Source organism: Camelina sativa, unplaced genomic scaffold (assembly GCF_000633955.1).
Source record: "Camelina sativa cultivar DH55 unplaced genomic scaffold, Cs unpScaffold00532, whole genome shotgun sequence".
Taxonomy (NCBI): domain Eukaryota; kingdom Viridiplantae; phylum Streptophyta; class Magnoliopsida; order Brassicales; family Brassicaceae; genus Camelina; species Camelina sativa.
The window spans coordinates 64,676-79,605 of NW_010921721.1; the positions used below are offsets into that span (position 1 = coordinate 64,676).

General features: G+C 39.4%; 6 protein-coding genes across 6 annotated transcripts; 4 read left to right on the forward strand and 2 right to left on the reverse strand.

Moving 5' to 3' along the window:
* The first annotated feature begins 52 nt into the window (after positions 1–52).
* LOC104773391 (oleosin 5-like) lies at positions 53–922 on the forward strand. The gene is made up of 2 exons (XM_010497993.2): positions 53–228; positions 303–922. Exons 1-2 carry the CDS (start codon positions 121–123, stop codon positions 756–758), a joined length of 564 nt encoding a protein of 187 aa, XP_010496295.1. The 5' UTR covers positions 53–120; the 3' UTR covers positions 759–922.
* Positions 847–3,205, reverse strand: LOC104773390 (CCR4-NOT transcription complex subunit 3-like). The gene is made up of 3 exons (XM_010497991.2): positions 2,769–3,205; positions 2,357–2,632; positions 847–2,089 (listed from the first exon to the last, which is right to left on the reverse strand). Exons 1-3 carry the CDS (start codon positions 3,165–3,167, stop codon positions 1,178–1,180), a joined length of 1,587 nt encoding a protein of 528 aa, XP_010496293.2. The 5' UTR covers positions 3,168–3,205; the 3' UTR covers positions 847–1,177.
* A 718-nt stretch (positions 3,206–3,923) lies between these two features.
* Positions 3,924–6,694, forward strand: LOC104773393 (phosphoenolpyruvate/phosphate translocator 2, chloroplastic). Its single transcript, XM_010497995.2, has 9 exons — positions 3,924–4,470; positions 4,553–4,675; positions 4,752–4,904; positions 5,058–5,143; positions 5,231–5,312; positions 5,394–5,513; positions 5,592–5,669; positions 5,802–5,931; positions 6,060–6,694. The coding sequence occupies exons 1-9, from the start codon at positions 4,174–4,176 to the stop codon at positions 6,146–6,148; spliced, it is 1,158 nt and encodes a 385-aa protein (XP_010496297.1). The 5' UTR covers positions 3,924–4,173; the 3' UTR covers positions 6,149–6,694.
* LOC104773392 (DEAD-box ATP-dependent RNA helicase 14-like) lies at positions 6,618–10,522 on the forward strand. Its single transcript, XM_010497994.2, has 9 exons — positions 6,618–6,774; positions 7,132–7,469; positions 7,572–7,730; positions 7,894–7,962; positions 8,545–8,814; positions 8,914–9,264; positions 9,347–9,624; positions 9,720–10,055; positions 10,156–10,522. The coding sequence occupies exons 2-9, from the start codon at positions 7,164–7,166 to the stop codon at positions 10,283–10,285; spliced, it is 1,899 nt and encodes a 632-aa protein (XP_010496296.1). The 5' UTR covers positions 6,618–6,774; positions 7,132–7,163; the 3' UTR covers positions 10,286–10,522.
* Positions 10,523–11,993: 1,471 nt separating this feature from the next.
* On the forward strand, positions 11,994–13,108 carry LOC104773394 (transcription factor MYB57-like). The gene is made up of 3 exons (XM_010497996.1): positions 11,994–12,304; positions 12,424–12,553; positions 12,628–13,108. Exons 1-3 carry the CDS (start codon positions 12,136–12,138, stop codon positions 12,944–12,946), a joined length of 618 nt encoding a protein of 205 aa, XP_010496298.1. The 5' UTR covers positions 11,994–12,135; the 3' UTR covers positions 12,947–13,108.
* Positions 13,109–13,162: 54 nt separating this feature from the next.
* LOC104773395 (universal stress protein A-like protein) lies at positions 13,163–14,930 on the reverse strand (the record flags this gene model as incomplete). The annotated part of the gene is given in 4 exon segments (XM_010497997.1): positions 13,163–13,446; positions 13,740–13,858; positions 14,010–14,131; positions 14,805–14,930. Coding segments are annotated over 4 exon segments (476 nt in total), but the record flags the coding sequence as incomplete, so codon positions are not given.

Below are 14,930 nucleotides of genomic sequence, written 5' to 3' on the forward strand. Positions count from 1 at the left end.
CACACCATCTCGCTCCAAAACCGATCTCAATTCTCAAGCCTTAAAGGCTGAAGCAATCGATTAAGTTAACACTCTCTTCTTTTCCGAAGCTCTCTAGTTAAGTTTGAACTTGGAGGATCAATGGCAGACGTTCGCACACATTCACACCAGCTTCAAGTGCACCCTCAACGCCAGCACGAAGGAGGCATCAAAGTTCTTTATCCTCAGAGTGGCCCTTCTTCAACTCAGGTTCGTTTTACATTCCTCCCAGTCTCAGCTATGCATATATGTATATGGTTTTCACGTGACGCACGTGCATGCAGGTGCTAGCCGTATTTGCGGGTGTACCTGTTGGAGGAACGCTGCTGACTATAGCTGGTTTGACATTAGCCGGTTCGGTTATTGGACTAATGCTAGCATTCCCATTGTTTCTCATCTTCAGCCCAGTAATCGTACCAGCAGCCTTTGTGATCGGTCTAGCTATGACCGGATTCTTGGCGTCAGGGGCCATAGGTCTCACTGGACTATCATCCATGTCGTGGGTACTCAACTACGTCCGCCGGGCAGGAGAGCACATTCCGGAGGAGCTTGAGGAAGCAAAGCAGCGTTTGGCTGGCATGGCTGAGTACGTGGGACAGAGGACTAAAGATGCTGGACAAACCATAGAAGACAAAGCTCATGATGTCCGAGAGACCAAGACTTTTGATGTTCGAGACACCACCAAGGGTAATGTCCGAGACACCACCAAGACTCACGAGGTTCGAGTGGCGTCTACATAAAGCGTGTGTTTTGGTGAATAAAAGGATCGACTGTGAGTTCTTGATGTTTGTGTGTTTGTATTTGCTTGTACGCTTCTTTTGAGTTTAGTTTTTTTCTTTTCTTCCTGTAACAATAATGTCGGAGACGTTTTGCTTCTATAGTTTCAATCAGTTCTTTGTTTATTGATGCGTACTGCTCGGTACTAGATTTGATTTGGTAGCTTATTTTTTTTACAAATGGTCAGAAAAAAGAAAAACGAAAACATCAGATGAAGCTTTTTAAACTTCAAAGACAGAGCAACGGACATTCTCTGCATCAAACTGAAATCATATGAAGTCGCAATGGTTTAGAAGCTCTTAGATATTTTGGTTGGTCACTAAGGTGATCCTAAAATCGATAATTGATATATAGTTCTGTACAGAATCAACTAAACCGATGGCTACCGACCACCAGACCAGCCTCCAGGTGGAGCTGCTCCTTCGTTCATCAACTTATCTAGAACTACGTTGAGGTCCACAGCTTGGCCGTTCTCAGTCAGTTTTCTCACAGTTGCTCTGACTTGGTCCCTTGGAAATCCCATGGTTGTCACTCTGTCGATTACATCATCGATTGGGACTCTGCTTTCTGATCTCGGGGAACTAGAACCGCCACCGCTGCTGACGGCTGAAGCCATTGGCAAAGCGTGTGGCAAGGGACGTGAATTTGGGAGCTGTGGGTAACCAGTGCCACTGCTACTTATGTGTGGCGGTTTAGCTGATGCCACTGGTGAACCAGTGTATGCGTAAGGTTCAGACGAGTAACCGGAAGGAAAACCTGAATTAGATCTACCATCTGCTCCATCGTACATTGATGGTCGTGGTTTAGGAGGGTTGTAGAACTGCTGAGAAGGGGCAGAACCAGCAGGTGGCAGCTGAAGAGGAGGGTTTGGCGGGTAAGACTGCATATGGTATGGTGGTTGTTCGTCGAGTTTGTAGCCAAGTGATGGTGGTGGCTGTTGCTGAGCCGGTGACTGGTAAGGTGGTTGATGAGGCATTGGGGTTTGAGGAGCTTGGTAAGGAGAAAACTGGTTTGGCGGAGGGCAAGATGGCGCTTGTTGAGGAGAAAACTGGGTAGGTAGCTGAGCTAGTAGTTGCGAGGAAGGTGGCTGGGAAGGAGAAGCAGCGGAAGATGGTGGCTGTGGGAAAGAAGTAAGAGGAGGAACTGGTGCAGGCGAGTGAGCATTGGGATCATAACCATGTAAAGAGTGTGTTTTGGTGTGCTGGTCAACTTTGGATACGTGATGCTTTGAAAGCTGAGGCTGAGCTTGGAGGATATCCTGTTTATCCTTCAATAGTTGCACATCACTCTGCACCTGCACGCAATTCACATAAAGAAGTACCAAAGCATCAACAAAAACGTAACATAAGCTCAGACTCGAAAAATATGGTCTGAATAGAAAAAGATGAATAAGTAGCCAGAGGAAAGGCTCACTTAAATGTATGTAGTTACAATACAAGAAGAAAGCGCAAGGATTCTATACCAATTCCATCATCAGATAATGTAAAATCTAAATTCTAGATATGATGAGAGAATCTGAATGTTCTAATTTCAGATGGATATAATGGTAAAAAAGAGTTACCTCTAAAAGGATAGTTGTAAGCTGTGTGAATTTGGCATCAGTGGTGTTATCAACAGAAACTTTGAGATCATCCACAAGGTTTTGGAGATTAAGGGTTCTGGTCTCAAGCTGTGTAAGACGTGAACAGACAGATTCCATAACATGAAGCAAGGTATCAACATGCTTCTTCACAGTGGTATCAATCTCAGATAAAATGGTGGTGGTGTTAGACACATAGTGAGCCTTGTCGTCAGGAACCAACTTCGAAGGTTCAATAGAGTCGAGAGATCCAAAACCCTAAGCCCACAGAGCATAAACAAAAGAAAACAATGAATATTACAATGCAAAAGCTTAAAAAAAAAAAAAAAAAAAAAAAAAAAGCAATTAGACAAGGCAATTTGAAATTGATCATGAGAAGTATTGTATTGTGTACCTTGGAAGACCAATTAACCCTAGGCTCAGTAGAAGAAGAAGTAGTCGTAGATCCGAGGAGATCTGACGGCGAGTGAGACAATGGAGCGGCGGAGGTAGAGCGAATGGGCTGGAAATCATAGCTAGGAACGATCTCTTCTTTCTTGTTGTGGATATGATCATTCACGAGAAAGTTGAAATCAGTGGAAGGTGGAGAGGAGGAAAGATCCATTATCTGTTTATCCATAAACTGACTACTTCTACTACTCATCGGAAACCTTTTCTCTCGGATTAGCTCTCTGACTCTACTACTACAGGGATTCTCTTTTTTTTTTTTTTTTTTTTTTTTACAAAAATTGACCAGCTTCCTTCCTCTAGCGCTGTTGTATACTGAGAGTTCTGTATAAAACAAACACATCATAGTGTCAACATAACCTCTGTTCCGGCCTAGAAGGTTCTGGTCTTCTGGATCCTCTCTGTCTCTCTGTGGCTACCAGAGTTTTATGGGCCGATTTGTGTTTCCTCCACCTAAATAAAAGCCCAATTTATTTATTATTGTAAACCTTTGATAATTCTCTACAGTGCTGCATTTATATATATATATATATATATATATTTATATATATCAAAAAGGTCAAGACACCAAATAAAAAATATCAATGTTTATAATTTCCTAATCAAAGCAATGGGATGGGGACTCATGGGACCATGGTATTGTTTACGAAAATAACACGGCAGACCAAAAAAATAAAGAGTGGACTCTAGAATTGATTGGCATTTGGCATCTGGCATCTGGCATCACACCACTCAGGTCAGGTGCATACGATACAACATCCACATGTTCTACTACTAATATTGTCCATTACATTTTCCCCCCTGACCTTTCTTCTTCTATATACAATCAAACCCTATTAATTTGTGGTCTGTAAATTTTCCCTGTTCGTACGTAAAACTTTTAATGAAAAATGTTAATGTACTCCAAGATAACCACTGCCAGCCCTGCCGTTTGTAAAAAAATGAAGGACAAAAATATGTCAAAATAATTTCAAAAAACAATACAATTATCTATCCAACTAGCCAATGTTTAAATAGAAAATCTTGAATTGTACACCTGGACAAAAAAAATGTCGGCATACAAGTTTTTAATCAAACAGAGTACAACGAGAGAGCACTCTTGTGAAACAATAATAATTAGTTTGCATCGTATCATATCCAAAAACAAAACAAACTTGTTTCTTCTTCTTTTATGAAAATGAGGCGACAGAGTAGTTTCATTCGTTAAACATTCTCTTACCAAATTAGAAGAAAGAAGAAGGAACAGAAAGTTAGGAATTGTCTATGTAACTTGTCAAAACCCAACAAATGTCTTAGGATTTATTATGTAGATCTTGGAGTATCTCATATACACAATCAAAGGAACATTAATTATGTTTCCTCTTACATTTGTTAACCCAAATCCGAGACTTCCATATCCATTGTTCATTGCCAAATCGATTCCTGAACCAGCGTTGAGCAGGAGAAGCAGAGCTTTCTCATCTTCTCGCTCTTATCCTTGGAGACCGAACCTTAGATTGAATGGCTTCAAGCTCAAGTCAGCCACAGCTCCCGAGAACGTGGAAGGAGGAGATTCGAAATCCGAAAGTTTGGTCAAAGGGTTGAAGTTAGGAGGCATGTTCGGAGTTTGGTACCTTCTCAATATCTACTACAACATCTTCAACAAACAGGTTCCTTCTTTGCTTCGTTATATACATACCGAGAATATCTCAGGAACCTATTCATACAAGTATTGGAACTCGTTCATCCCAGGTACTTAGGGTTTATCCATATCCAGCGACTGTAACAGCTTTTCAATTAGGGTGTGGAACCTTGATGATTGCAATAATGTGGCTCCTTAAACTCCATCCACCCCCTAAATTTGCTCCTTCTCAGGTAATTCAGTATTGATTCCGTCAAACCCTAAAAAAACAGGGAGATTTCAACTCTAAGTAACACCTCTGATCTTCAGTTTACGGCGATCGTACAACTAGCAGCAGCTCACACGTTAGGAAACTTGCTAACAAACGTGAGTTTGGGACGAGTAAACGTCTCTTTCACACATACAATCAAAGCAATGGAGCCTTTCTTCACCGTCTTGTTCTCTGTTCTCTTGCTCGGTGAGGTATGCCAAACAGAGACTCACTCGTCTTAAGACTTAACATATCTAAAACAGGGTTTTGATTTGATTCCTATTTCATCCAGAAATAACCTTATAACTATACAAGCCAGTTATACTTTCAAACATATTCTTGAAGTTTTTTGATTTTGATGACAGTGGCCAAGTTTGTGGGTTGTTTGCTCGCTGTTGCCAATTGTCGCTGGAGTCTCTTTAGCATCTTTTACTGAAGCTTCTTTCAATTGGTATGAACAACAATCAATAATCAACAGAAAGGAAAAATTAATCTTGTTGATGACTCTTTTTATTGACTTGATTGGATGTTTTTTTAGGATTGGTTTCTGCAGTGCGATGGCGTCTAATGTAACAAACCAATCACGGAATGTTCTCAGTAAAAAATTCATGGTTGGAAAGGTAAAAAAGAAGGATCCGAATACGTGTTATATGTCCTCTCAAGAATGCTAGTAATCGACATGTGTGGTTCTATTGAAACAGGAAGCGTTGGACAACATCAACCTTTTCTCTGTAATAACCATTATCTCCTTTATCTTACTGGTCCCTGCAGCAATCATGATGGATGGGTTTAAGCTTACTCCTTCGGAGTTACAAATAGCTGTAAGTAAACAGATATATCTAATAGGTCTCCAAAAGAAGAAGTTATGAGATATATGTTTGTGATTGTTTGCTTGACAGACAAGCCAGGGAATGTCCGTGAAAGAGTTATGCATCATGTCTCTTCTTGCTGGGGTTTGCTTGCATAGCTACCAACAGGTTGGTCCGCATATTTGGGTTTCATAAAATTGTACTGATCAGTTAAGGTTCTGTGTTAAGTCGTCAGTTAGTGTATGGTTTCTAATAAAGTATTATACTGTGTCTCAGAATAATAATCCGGATTTTGATTAGGTATCGTATATGATACTGGAGATGGTGTCTCCGGTCACACACTCGGTGGGGAACTGCGTGAAGCGTGTGGTGGTTATAACATCATCCATTATTTTCTTCCAAACTCCAGTTTCACCTCTTAATTCTATAGGTAACACTGACAGAACAAACAAAATATAGACGACTATATATATACGTTGTAATAATAGGATTGGTACAAGATCATTTTGTTGAAGGAAGAAGTTTTTTTCTTTTCCTTTTCAATAAACTCTTGAACAGGTACGGCGACTGCACTAGCTGGAGTATATTTGTACAGCAGAGCCAGAAGAGTCAAAGTAAAACCAAATCCAAATCCAAAAACTTGCTGAATTTGTCTGTATATATGTTAAAAATTTGTAGAAGCTCTTTTAGTTTGTTATCAGTGTGAGAAGCCTTTTTTTTTTTTTTTTTTTTTTTTTTTNATCAATTATTATGTCAGTTTACACTCAATGAGTTTGTTATTATATGTCACTAATCCATTAAAGAAGAAACAAAACAATACTTGGGAGTTGGAAAATTGTATTTCCCTTCTGATGAGTCAACAATGGGCTTGGAAGAAAAGTGAATAGCCCACAGAAGGCCCAAAAGAGAAGGAGGCGGCTCGTTTAGGTAGGTAAAGGTATTCAGATATTTTTGTTGAGAGACGGTAAAAGTATAAACCTAATAAACGGGACGGCATAAATAAAAAGGGGAACACACGTCTTCTCTCCATCTGGTCTTTTTTGGTTTCTCTCTCTTCTGCTCTACGCTTCTTCTCCCTTCTTGTGGCGTAGATTTTTAGAGAGAGAAATTTATATTCAAGGTCGAGAAAAAAAAAAAAAAAGGAATCTCATATCTCGACTTTGGAAGATTTGACCCGACCCGACCCGACCAAGTATAAATCTAATCTGCTGGTTGGTTCGTTTTCCAGAGACCGCTCCTCTTCATCGGCAACACTTGAAACCATCATCATCAGGTACTAGCGCGTTTTATGCTCCTGTAGAAAAAATTCCTCGGTGATTTCCTCGAATTTGGTATTTGAGATTTCACTTGTATTGGTCGTGTTTCTATTTCTGATGTCTGATGATCCGAATCCGCTTGATTTTATATTATTATTACGTGTTAGGGTTTCTTCGATTTAGTAAAATCCAGATCTGTGCTCGAATCTATTTGGATGCTTTATAATTTTGGTTTAATTAACTTGAAATTGAAGATAATCACGAATTTTGCTTTAGTATAATTAGTTTGTATAGATAGACCTCTTGTGTTACTTTTGGCTGCTTTTTGATGAGGTTTAGTAGTAACTTTTTTTATTGAATCTCTTAAATTGTAGAAACCTCTTTTTGTGTTTGGGGTGTTGTTGCAATGGCTGCTACCGCTAATGCTCCTTCTTCTGTCCGTTATGCACCTGAGGATCATTCTCTTCCTAAGCCTTGGAAAGGCCTTGTCGATGATGCCAGTGGCTTCTTGTACTATTGGAATCCTGAGACCAATGTTACTCAGTACGAGAGACCTGCTCCCAAGCTTCCTCCCGTCTCTGTTAGCTCTTCCGTTCAGGTTCACCCTACTCCTAACGGTGCCTCCTATGCTCCTCCTCGCAAGGCTGATGATAAGTATTCTAGACCCTCTGAACATGGCCCTAAGATTGACTCTTCCTCCAGGTTTACTGAGGTACTCATCACTTGTCTCCCCTTTATACCTGTTCTATTTTCTATTCTGCTATTGGTACCTCTTGGTCGGTTGCTCATTTAAAATTTTCTCGATTTCCTCAAGGGTGGCAGGAGTGGACCGCCTTATTCGAATGGAGCTGCTAACGGAGTTGCGAATCCTGCATATGGTGCACCATCTGCCAGAGGTCCTTCTCCTTCATCAGCTCCAAGAAGTGAACTTTCCCCTGAGGCCTACTCCCGCCGTCATGAGATTACTGTCAGTGTAAGTATCTAAAATCTTCGTTGAACCACAGTCGGTTTCTTTATGTAATAATTTTTAGTGTGTTCCTCTTTACCAAGTTGCCTATTTGGCTTTCACCTGTTTAATTTCTGTAAAACCTTTTTATTTCCTCTAGTTACTGATATCTCTTTTCCTCTGTCTTCAGGGGGGCCAAGTACCACCACCTATAATGTCCTTTGAAGCTACTGGATTCCCTCCTGATCTTCTGCGGGAGGTATGATTTAATTTGTCATAGTAAATTGAAAAGAATTAAGAAACCCTCAAACCTTTGTTTCCGTTCAATAAGCTGAATCTTTGTTGGGTTTTATGCTGGGGTCTGATTTATGAACCTAGTTTGGTTTTCCTAATAGTAGCCTTATTTTGTCACCAAGCTTAGATCGACTTAGGTTTAACATTTAGAGTCAAAGTTTTATGCCATATGCACCCTTTTCTTTTTCTTTTTTTTCCCAGGTGCGATGTTTGCTCCTGGGGGGGAGCTAATGTCGTACACTGTGCCACTTCTTTGAGGTCCTTGCAAATTATTTGGAGTGCCCTATATGGTGGGCCAAATTTTTTGGAAAGGGCTTCCCAAATCATCCAAGCTCGTGGCAGGGCCTGTTAATGGTGTGATGATTCATTTCACCACCGGGTCCAGACAGAAGAAGAGGCGTCCTCCTGCTGCAGGTTTCATCAGTAATCTTTTGCCGCCTGCAAATGGGGGATGGTGCTTCTTCTGACATGAGCCACCACTCCCTAAGCCCAAAATAACCTTGGTGTTCCTCTTCTCATAGGACAGCCTCGTTTTCTGCTTTCTTAGGTACTCAGTGCAGGTTTCTCTGCTCCAACTCCAATTCAAGCTCAGTCATGGCCAATTGCTATTCAAGGTAGGGACATTGTAGCCATTGCTAAAACTGGCTCAGGAAAAACTTTGGGTTACTTGATTCCTGGGTTTTTGCATCTTCAACGCATCCGAAATGATTCGCGCGCGGGCCCAACAATCTTGGTATTGTCTCCAACGAGGGAGCTGGCCACACAAATCCAAGAAGAAGCTGTTAAATTTGGGAGGTCATCAAGAATTTCGTGTACCGTAAGTAGAAGTTTCTGAACTTGTAAACTTTTGACTTGCTTCTTGTGTAGCATCTGTCTAATGGATTATAAATGTCTGGTCTTGTTATCTCTGTTTCAGTGTTTGTATGGTGGTGCGCCAAAGGGACCTCAGCTGAGGGATTTAGATAGAGGAGCAGATATCGTGGTTGCAACTCCTGGGAGATTGAATGATATCCTTGAAATGAGGAGAATTAGTCTGCGTCAAATATCTTACCTTGTGCTAGATGAGGCAGATAGGATGTTGGACATGGGTTTTGAACCACAGATAAGGAAGATTGTGAAAGAAATTCCCACTAAGCGTCAAACCCTTATGTACACAGCTACGTGGCCAAAGGGAGTTAGGAAAATTGCAGCTGACTTACTTGTTAACCCTGCTCAAGTCAACATTGGCAACGTTGACGAGCTTGTGGCTAACAAGTCAATCACACAGGTTTGACTTGATCTCTGATTCTATTGATTCTGCTGACCGTTTCAGGAAAATCAATCTGATTGTTGTGCTTTTTTGGACGCAGCATATTGAAGTGGTAACACCAATGGAGAAACAGAGGAGATTAGAGCAGATCTTGCGGTCTCAGGAACCAGGCTCAAAGGTGATAATATTCTGCTCGACCAAAAGGATGTGTGATCAACTAACACGCAATATAACCCGCCAATTTGGAGCTGCTGCTATACATGGAGACAAGTCCCAGCCTGAGAGAGACCATGTTCTTAATCAATTCCGCAGTGGCAGGACTCCGGTTCTTGTTGCAACCGATGTTGCTGCTCGTGGACTGGACGTTAAGGACATCAGGTATTCAATATAATCCAAATCGCAATCCTTAAAAAACGAATCATGAAATTGTTACTTGATGATTATGTTAGTTTTAACACAATCTGAGATCACAGGGCGGTCGTAAACTATGATTTTCCCAATGGAGTGGAAGACTATGTTCATAGGATCGGAAGAACAGGAAGAGCTGGAGCGACTGGTCATGCATTCACATTCTTTGGTGATCAGGATTCAAAACATGCTTCAGATCTGATCAAGATCTTGGAAGGAGCAAACCAGCAAGTTCCGCAACAGATCCGTGAAATGGCTACACGTGGTGGTGGTGGAATGAATAAGTACAGTCGCTGGGGTCCTCCTTCTGGAGGCCGTGGTCGTGGTGGCGACTCTGGTTATGGCGGCAGAGGTGGCGACTCTGGTTATGGTGGCAGAGGTGGCTTTGCTTCGCGTGACAGGTAAATTAACATATCGGCCTCTTCTTTTAAAATATTGTGTTGGATGTTATTGAAATTATGTTTGTGACTTAAGATTGTATAAATTTTTGATGGGAAGCAGAAGCAGCAACGGATGGGGAAGGGAGCGTGAAAGGAGCCGTAGCCCTGAGAGATTCAACAGAGCTCCACCACCGTCTTCCACCGGATCGCCTCCTCGCAGCTTCCACGAGTCGATGATGAAACACAGATGAAAAGGTAGCCTGATAAAGCGCGTGATAGAAGAATGTGTTATTGGAGATATCCCTTATTCCTTTGACAATATATAATATTTTTTGGCCGGTGAAGAATTTAGAAAAAGAAAAAAAAAAAAAACATCTGTTTACTCAAACTACAATTGATATCTTATTGTTTGTATTTCATCTGTTTACTCAAACTCTCAGAGATTGGTAAGAATTGTTTTATTCGATACGAGTAACCTTTACCTTATTTATCTTATGGGACTCGATCTCTACGCTGCTTTGGCATTTAAATAACAACAAAACAGTGATGTTTGAGATCTCGGTTTAGTATGGTTTGATTTGGTTTAGTCTCCAAACTGAATCGAACTATCTTCGTTGCTTTCATAGTTCCAAATTAGTGATGAGAACTTCAAATTCGTCATCTCCCCATTTGTGCTGACGGAATAACCTGTCAGCACTCTATAGTCATAAACCGAACCAAACCCAAAAAAATAACTATCTAATGCAAAGCATAACAAATCTATGTATTCATCATTTTCAAAAGTGACGTTTAATAATTGTTCTAGTTAGTTTTTTGGACAAAAGAAAAAACTTTGGAAAAAGAAGTTTGGTGAGTCTAAGGCTTAGAGGAGAAGTGTGTGTCTTGTGTACTTTGATGATAATATAATTGATGACAGCCTATTAGTCTCCAAATAGACTCTCTAGTTTTTTTGTGGTTACAAATTAGTTTTCCTTTTACAACTAAACGAATCATGAACTCCTAAAATCTAAAATCAAAAGCTCACTACATACATATATCATATATGTTCACACATGGTTTATTTTCCACTATCAATAATATTAATAATCATTGGTCATTACGAGATAACCCTTTTATCCTGAATATATAAATCAATCATCAACCAAAATAAATCCTAATATTGTAAAATAATTGTATATATATGGAATAATAGTTCAAGGATTTTTGTCTTTCGAATTATATTGGAAAAAAACGACTACTATACAGTTTTAAATTAACTTTAATACAGCTTAATTTATTGTATAATAATACACGCAAAGTATTTGGTTATATTGCTGCTTACTACTATCTTACAATAATTTAATTGAAATTGTAAGATGATGACACATCATTTAAAATATCAGCCACAAAACACACTTACTAAATCTGGCATATGAATTACACCGAACCTTCTCAATTAATTGCCCCAAAGCAAACGCTATCACAACTTTCATTTTGTTTTCTCTCTCTACTATTGATTTTCTTTGTATAATCGAAATATAAATTCGAAATCATACATAATTATAATTAAAATAATGCGTTTTTGAAAGTGTAGTTTAGAATAGATGGGGTAAAACATAGCAAGTATGAAAAATATATATAAATTTCAGTTTCAAAACGAAAAGAATATCATTGATTTTGTTTACTAAATAAAAGTATTGGCTAGTATATATATTAGTGATTAGAGGGTTAGGAAGAAGTCGTTATTTACATAAACGATCAGTGTAATGTTTCTGTCAACCTTTGCTTTGATTTAATATTTCGTACTTTCTTTCTTCTCACTGTTTACAATTTGTGTGGTCGTCAAGTACTCATTTGATTATTAGCTTATTATTTAAGAGTTCTCATTAAGTTTTATAATCAAATATTACATATTTCATTGATTTTGTCTATATATATATGTACACAGTACATAGTTACCACTGAAAAACAACTCTGCTTTGTATAACCAATTGGAGTTTAGTCACAAGGCACAACCCTATAAAAGAAAACAGTTGTTGTTGATCATCTTCCCGCCCCGAGTATCTCTCTCTCTCTCTCTCTGTTCTCTCTCGATCTTGATTAATTGCATTGAGAAAAATAGATGGAGACGATGAAGAAGAAAGGGAGAGGCAAAGCGACTATAACATCACAGAAAGAAGAGGAAGGAACAGTGAGGAAAGGGCCATGGACTATGGAAGAAGACTTCATCCTCTTTAATTACATTCTTAATCATGGTGAAGGTCTTTGGAACTCTGTCGCCAAAGCCTCTGGTATATTTGCACATTCAAGTCATATACAATAATTAAACACTGATCACTCACGTGTTATGTTTTGTTTTTGATGATGTTATATATGCATGTATATAATTATGTTTTCATCTTATAATAAGGTCTAAAACGTACTGGAAAAAGCTGTCGGCTCCGGTGGCTGAACTATCTCCGACCAGATGTGCGGCGAGGCAACATAACCGCAGAAGAACAACTTGTGATCATTCAGCTTCATGCTAAGCTTGGGAACAGGTCTTACATATAGTTTCATGACATGCGTGCGTACGTAATAACGAATCAGAAAACTAATATATTGTGTTGTATATGTGGTCTAAGATTGCGAAGCATCTCCCGGGAAGAACGGACAACGAGATAAAGAACTTTTGGAGGACAAAGATTCAGAGACACATGAAAGTGAAAGTGTCGTCCGAGAATATGATGAATCATCATCGTTCGGGAAACTCACAGAGCTCGGGGATGACGACGACGGACCAAGGCAGCTCCGGGAAAGCCATCGACATGGCTGAGAGCTTCTCTCCGGCGACGACAACGTTTAATGTGGTAGAACAGTCAAACGAGAATTACTGGAACGTTGAAGATCTGTGGCCCGTCCACTTGCTAAATGGTGACCACCATGTCATTTAAGATAGTCCTACTACCTTTATATATTTATATCCCCGAGCTGCTCTTTTTTGGTGTTGGTACGTTCTTTGGTGTTGTTTCTATTGCTGAAATGTTGTTGCAATTAATTTACATATGAAGGTTGTGTGAGAGCAGAGTTAAGAGTTACCTCTGTTCCGCTGTTCGTTAAAGAATATATATATTTCTTTTTTTTTTTTCTTTCAACTTTTACGGTATATATGAAAAAATTAAACAAATATCAAATATATCATAGCAGTTGGTTAAGTTTGAAAACCAGTTCCAAAAAGTATCAGACTGCACACATACATAATACAAACACACACAGAGAGATAACAAATATTGAAGGTATAAATTTGGACTTTTGTAGACACAAAAGAAGGGACGTTGTTGTTATTTAGTCATCAGCTAGATCACTGGGAGTTTCATCGGGATTGCGCTTGATCGTCAAAACTGGACACTCGGCATGTTTCACACAGAACGCGCTCACAGTCCCCACAAAGACCCTGCAATGCAATGAAGGAGAGTGAGAAGAAGACCAAACCCATAAGACTCCAGACATATTATCACAAAAACACGTCATGTTTGAAATAACAACAATAGCAGTCTCTAGTAGCTAGTAGAGTCTTGAACTAATCAACTAGTCTATCCAAACTCAAATATCTGTCAAAGAGAAAATCATATCTAGCTGTTTTATCCTTTACATGACAGCCGGATTGGTAATTTCATCATTCAGTCTAATAACTAGTATAAATGAAGCAATAAATCATGTAGGAGGAGTGTGAGAATTTGTACGCACTTTTGAAAGCGGCCAAGACCACGACTTCCAACAACGAGAAAATCAGGTTGGACTCGGGTGACCTCTTTGCAAATAACATCCTTGGGATCACCAATCTTAATCCAGGCCTCGCAAGCAACCTACAGGTTTTGCAATGATCATGAATTTCACAAGATTACTTACAGTAGTTGTTAGTAAGGAGATATAAAAAAAAAAAAAAAAAAAANAGGAGGAAGTAGCAAGTAGACAGAGGAGAGGAGGATAACTTAATAAAGAAGAGAGTATTATTACCCCAATCTCATGGCATTTTTTAACGAAAAACTCGAGAAGGTGAAGACCTTTAGCCTTGTTAGTTTCTCTCATGCTTCTGAAATCATCAGGGGAAGCATAAACGCTGTCAACGTCATCAAAACCTGGTTCCCAATTCACAAAAAAAAACAGAACACCCAAAAGAAACTTAGACAAATTCATCACTCAAGGCATGAAAGAAACAGAACAAACAAACAAGAAACAGAACAAAACAAGTAGCATGAAAGAATCAAGGCAGGCATCTGATAAGAGAGCATGTGAGAGGCACATGTGAAGAGTAAAGAGAAGCATGTGTGAAGTTTAGAGTATAAATAAGAATAGTGTAGGATTGTGAAGAGTATCCTGCGTGATCAACATTGTGAGTTTGTTAGATCAGAGCTGCGACTCTGTTCATGGTGATAAGAGAGGAGAACTGTAACTCTGATCTTATCAGTTAGGTTCATCAGTTTGTATTAGGGATTGAGAAGAGATAAGAGAGAAGAGATAGTGACCTTCATTCTTATCAGCATCAGATATATTCTCATCATACAAATAAGAACTCTTCAAGAATATGGTAATTGAACTGGCAACAGCAACACATACCCACCCCTTAAACTTAAATGTAAAGATCAAAGCCAAAATTGAAACACAACAAAAAAAGCAGAGAGAGAAAGAGATGATCTCACCGACCGAAACGATCATCCCAATCTACGCGATATCATAATTAAATCCTAACAATGTCAAGGAAGGATAAATAAAAAAAGAAGGCGAGAGAGAGATGAAGAAGAAGAACCGAACCGTCTTCGTCGGTGACTTGGACGTGGAGCAAGAGAATCTTGAAATCGGAAGTGTTGGACCTGACGATCTTCTCCAGAGTCCATTCGAAAGCTCTTTTGCTGCTAATCGAAGGGTGAGGATACTCTT

Bases quoted from the DNA above. Each gene is read 5' to 3' on its own strand.
- LOC104773394 (XM_010497996.1), top strand. From the start codon at position 12,136: ATGGAGACGATGAAGAAGAAAGGGAGAGGCAAAGCGACTATAACATCA. The intron at 12,305-12,423 runs GTATATTTGCAC...TCTTATAATAAG, and splicing joins CTCTGTCGCCAAAGCCTCTG to GTCTAAAACGTACTGGAAAA. The intron at 12,554-12,627 runs GTCTTACATATA...TGTGTTGTATAT, and splicing joins CATGCTAAGCTTGGGAACAG to GTGGTCTAAGATTGCGAAGC.
- LOC104773392 (XM_010497994.2), top strand. From the start codon at position 7,164: ATGGCTGCTACCGCTAATGCTCCTTCTTCTGTCCGTTATGCACCTGAG. The intron at 7,731-7,893 runs GTAAGTATCTAA...CTCTGTCTTCAG, and splicing joins GTCATGAGATTACTGTCAGT to GGGGGCCAAGTACCACCACC. The intron at 9,625-9,719 runs GTATTCAATATA...CTGAGATCACAG, and splicing joins CTGGACGTTAAGGACATCAG to GGCGGTCGTAAACTATGATT.
- LOC104773391 (XM_010497993.2), top strand. From the start codon at position 121: ATGGCAGACGTTCGCACACATTCACACCAGCTTCAAGTGCACCCTCAA. The intron at 229-302 runs GTTCGTTTTACA...ACGTGCATGCAG, and splicing joins GTGGCCCTTCTTCAACTCAG to GTGCTAGCCGTATTTGCGGG.
- LOC104773390 (XM_010497991.2), bottom strand. From the start codon at position 3,167: ATGATGTGTTTGTTTTATACAGAACTCTCAGTATACAACAGCGCTAGA. The intron at 2,633-2,768 runs GTACACAATACA...CTGTGGGCTTAG, and splicing joins GGGTTAATTGGTCTTCCAAG to GGTTTTGGATCTCTCGACTC. The intron at 2,090-2,356 runs GTAACTCTTTTT...AATTGCGTGCAG, and splicing joins TTACAACTATCCTTTTAGAG to GTGCAGAGTGATGTGCAACT.
- LOC104773393 (XM_010497995.2), top strand. From the start codon at position 4,174: ATGTTTCCTCTTACATTTGTTAACCCAAATCCGAGACTTCCATATCCA. The intron at 4,676-4,751 runs GTAATTCAGTAT...TCTGATCTTCAG, and splicing joins CTAAATTTGCTCCTTCTCAG to TTTACGGCGATCGTACAACT. The intron at 4,905-5,057 runs GTATGCCAAACA...TTTTGATGACAG, and splicing joins CTGTTCTCTTGCTCGGTGAG to TGGCCAAGTTTGTGGGTTGT.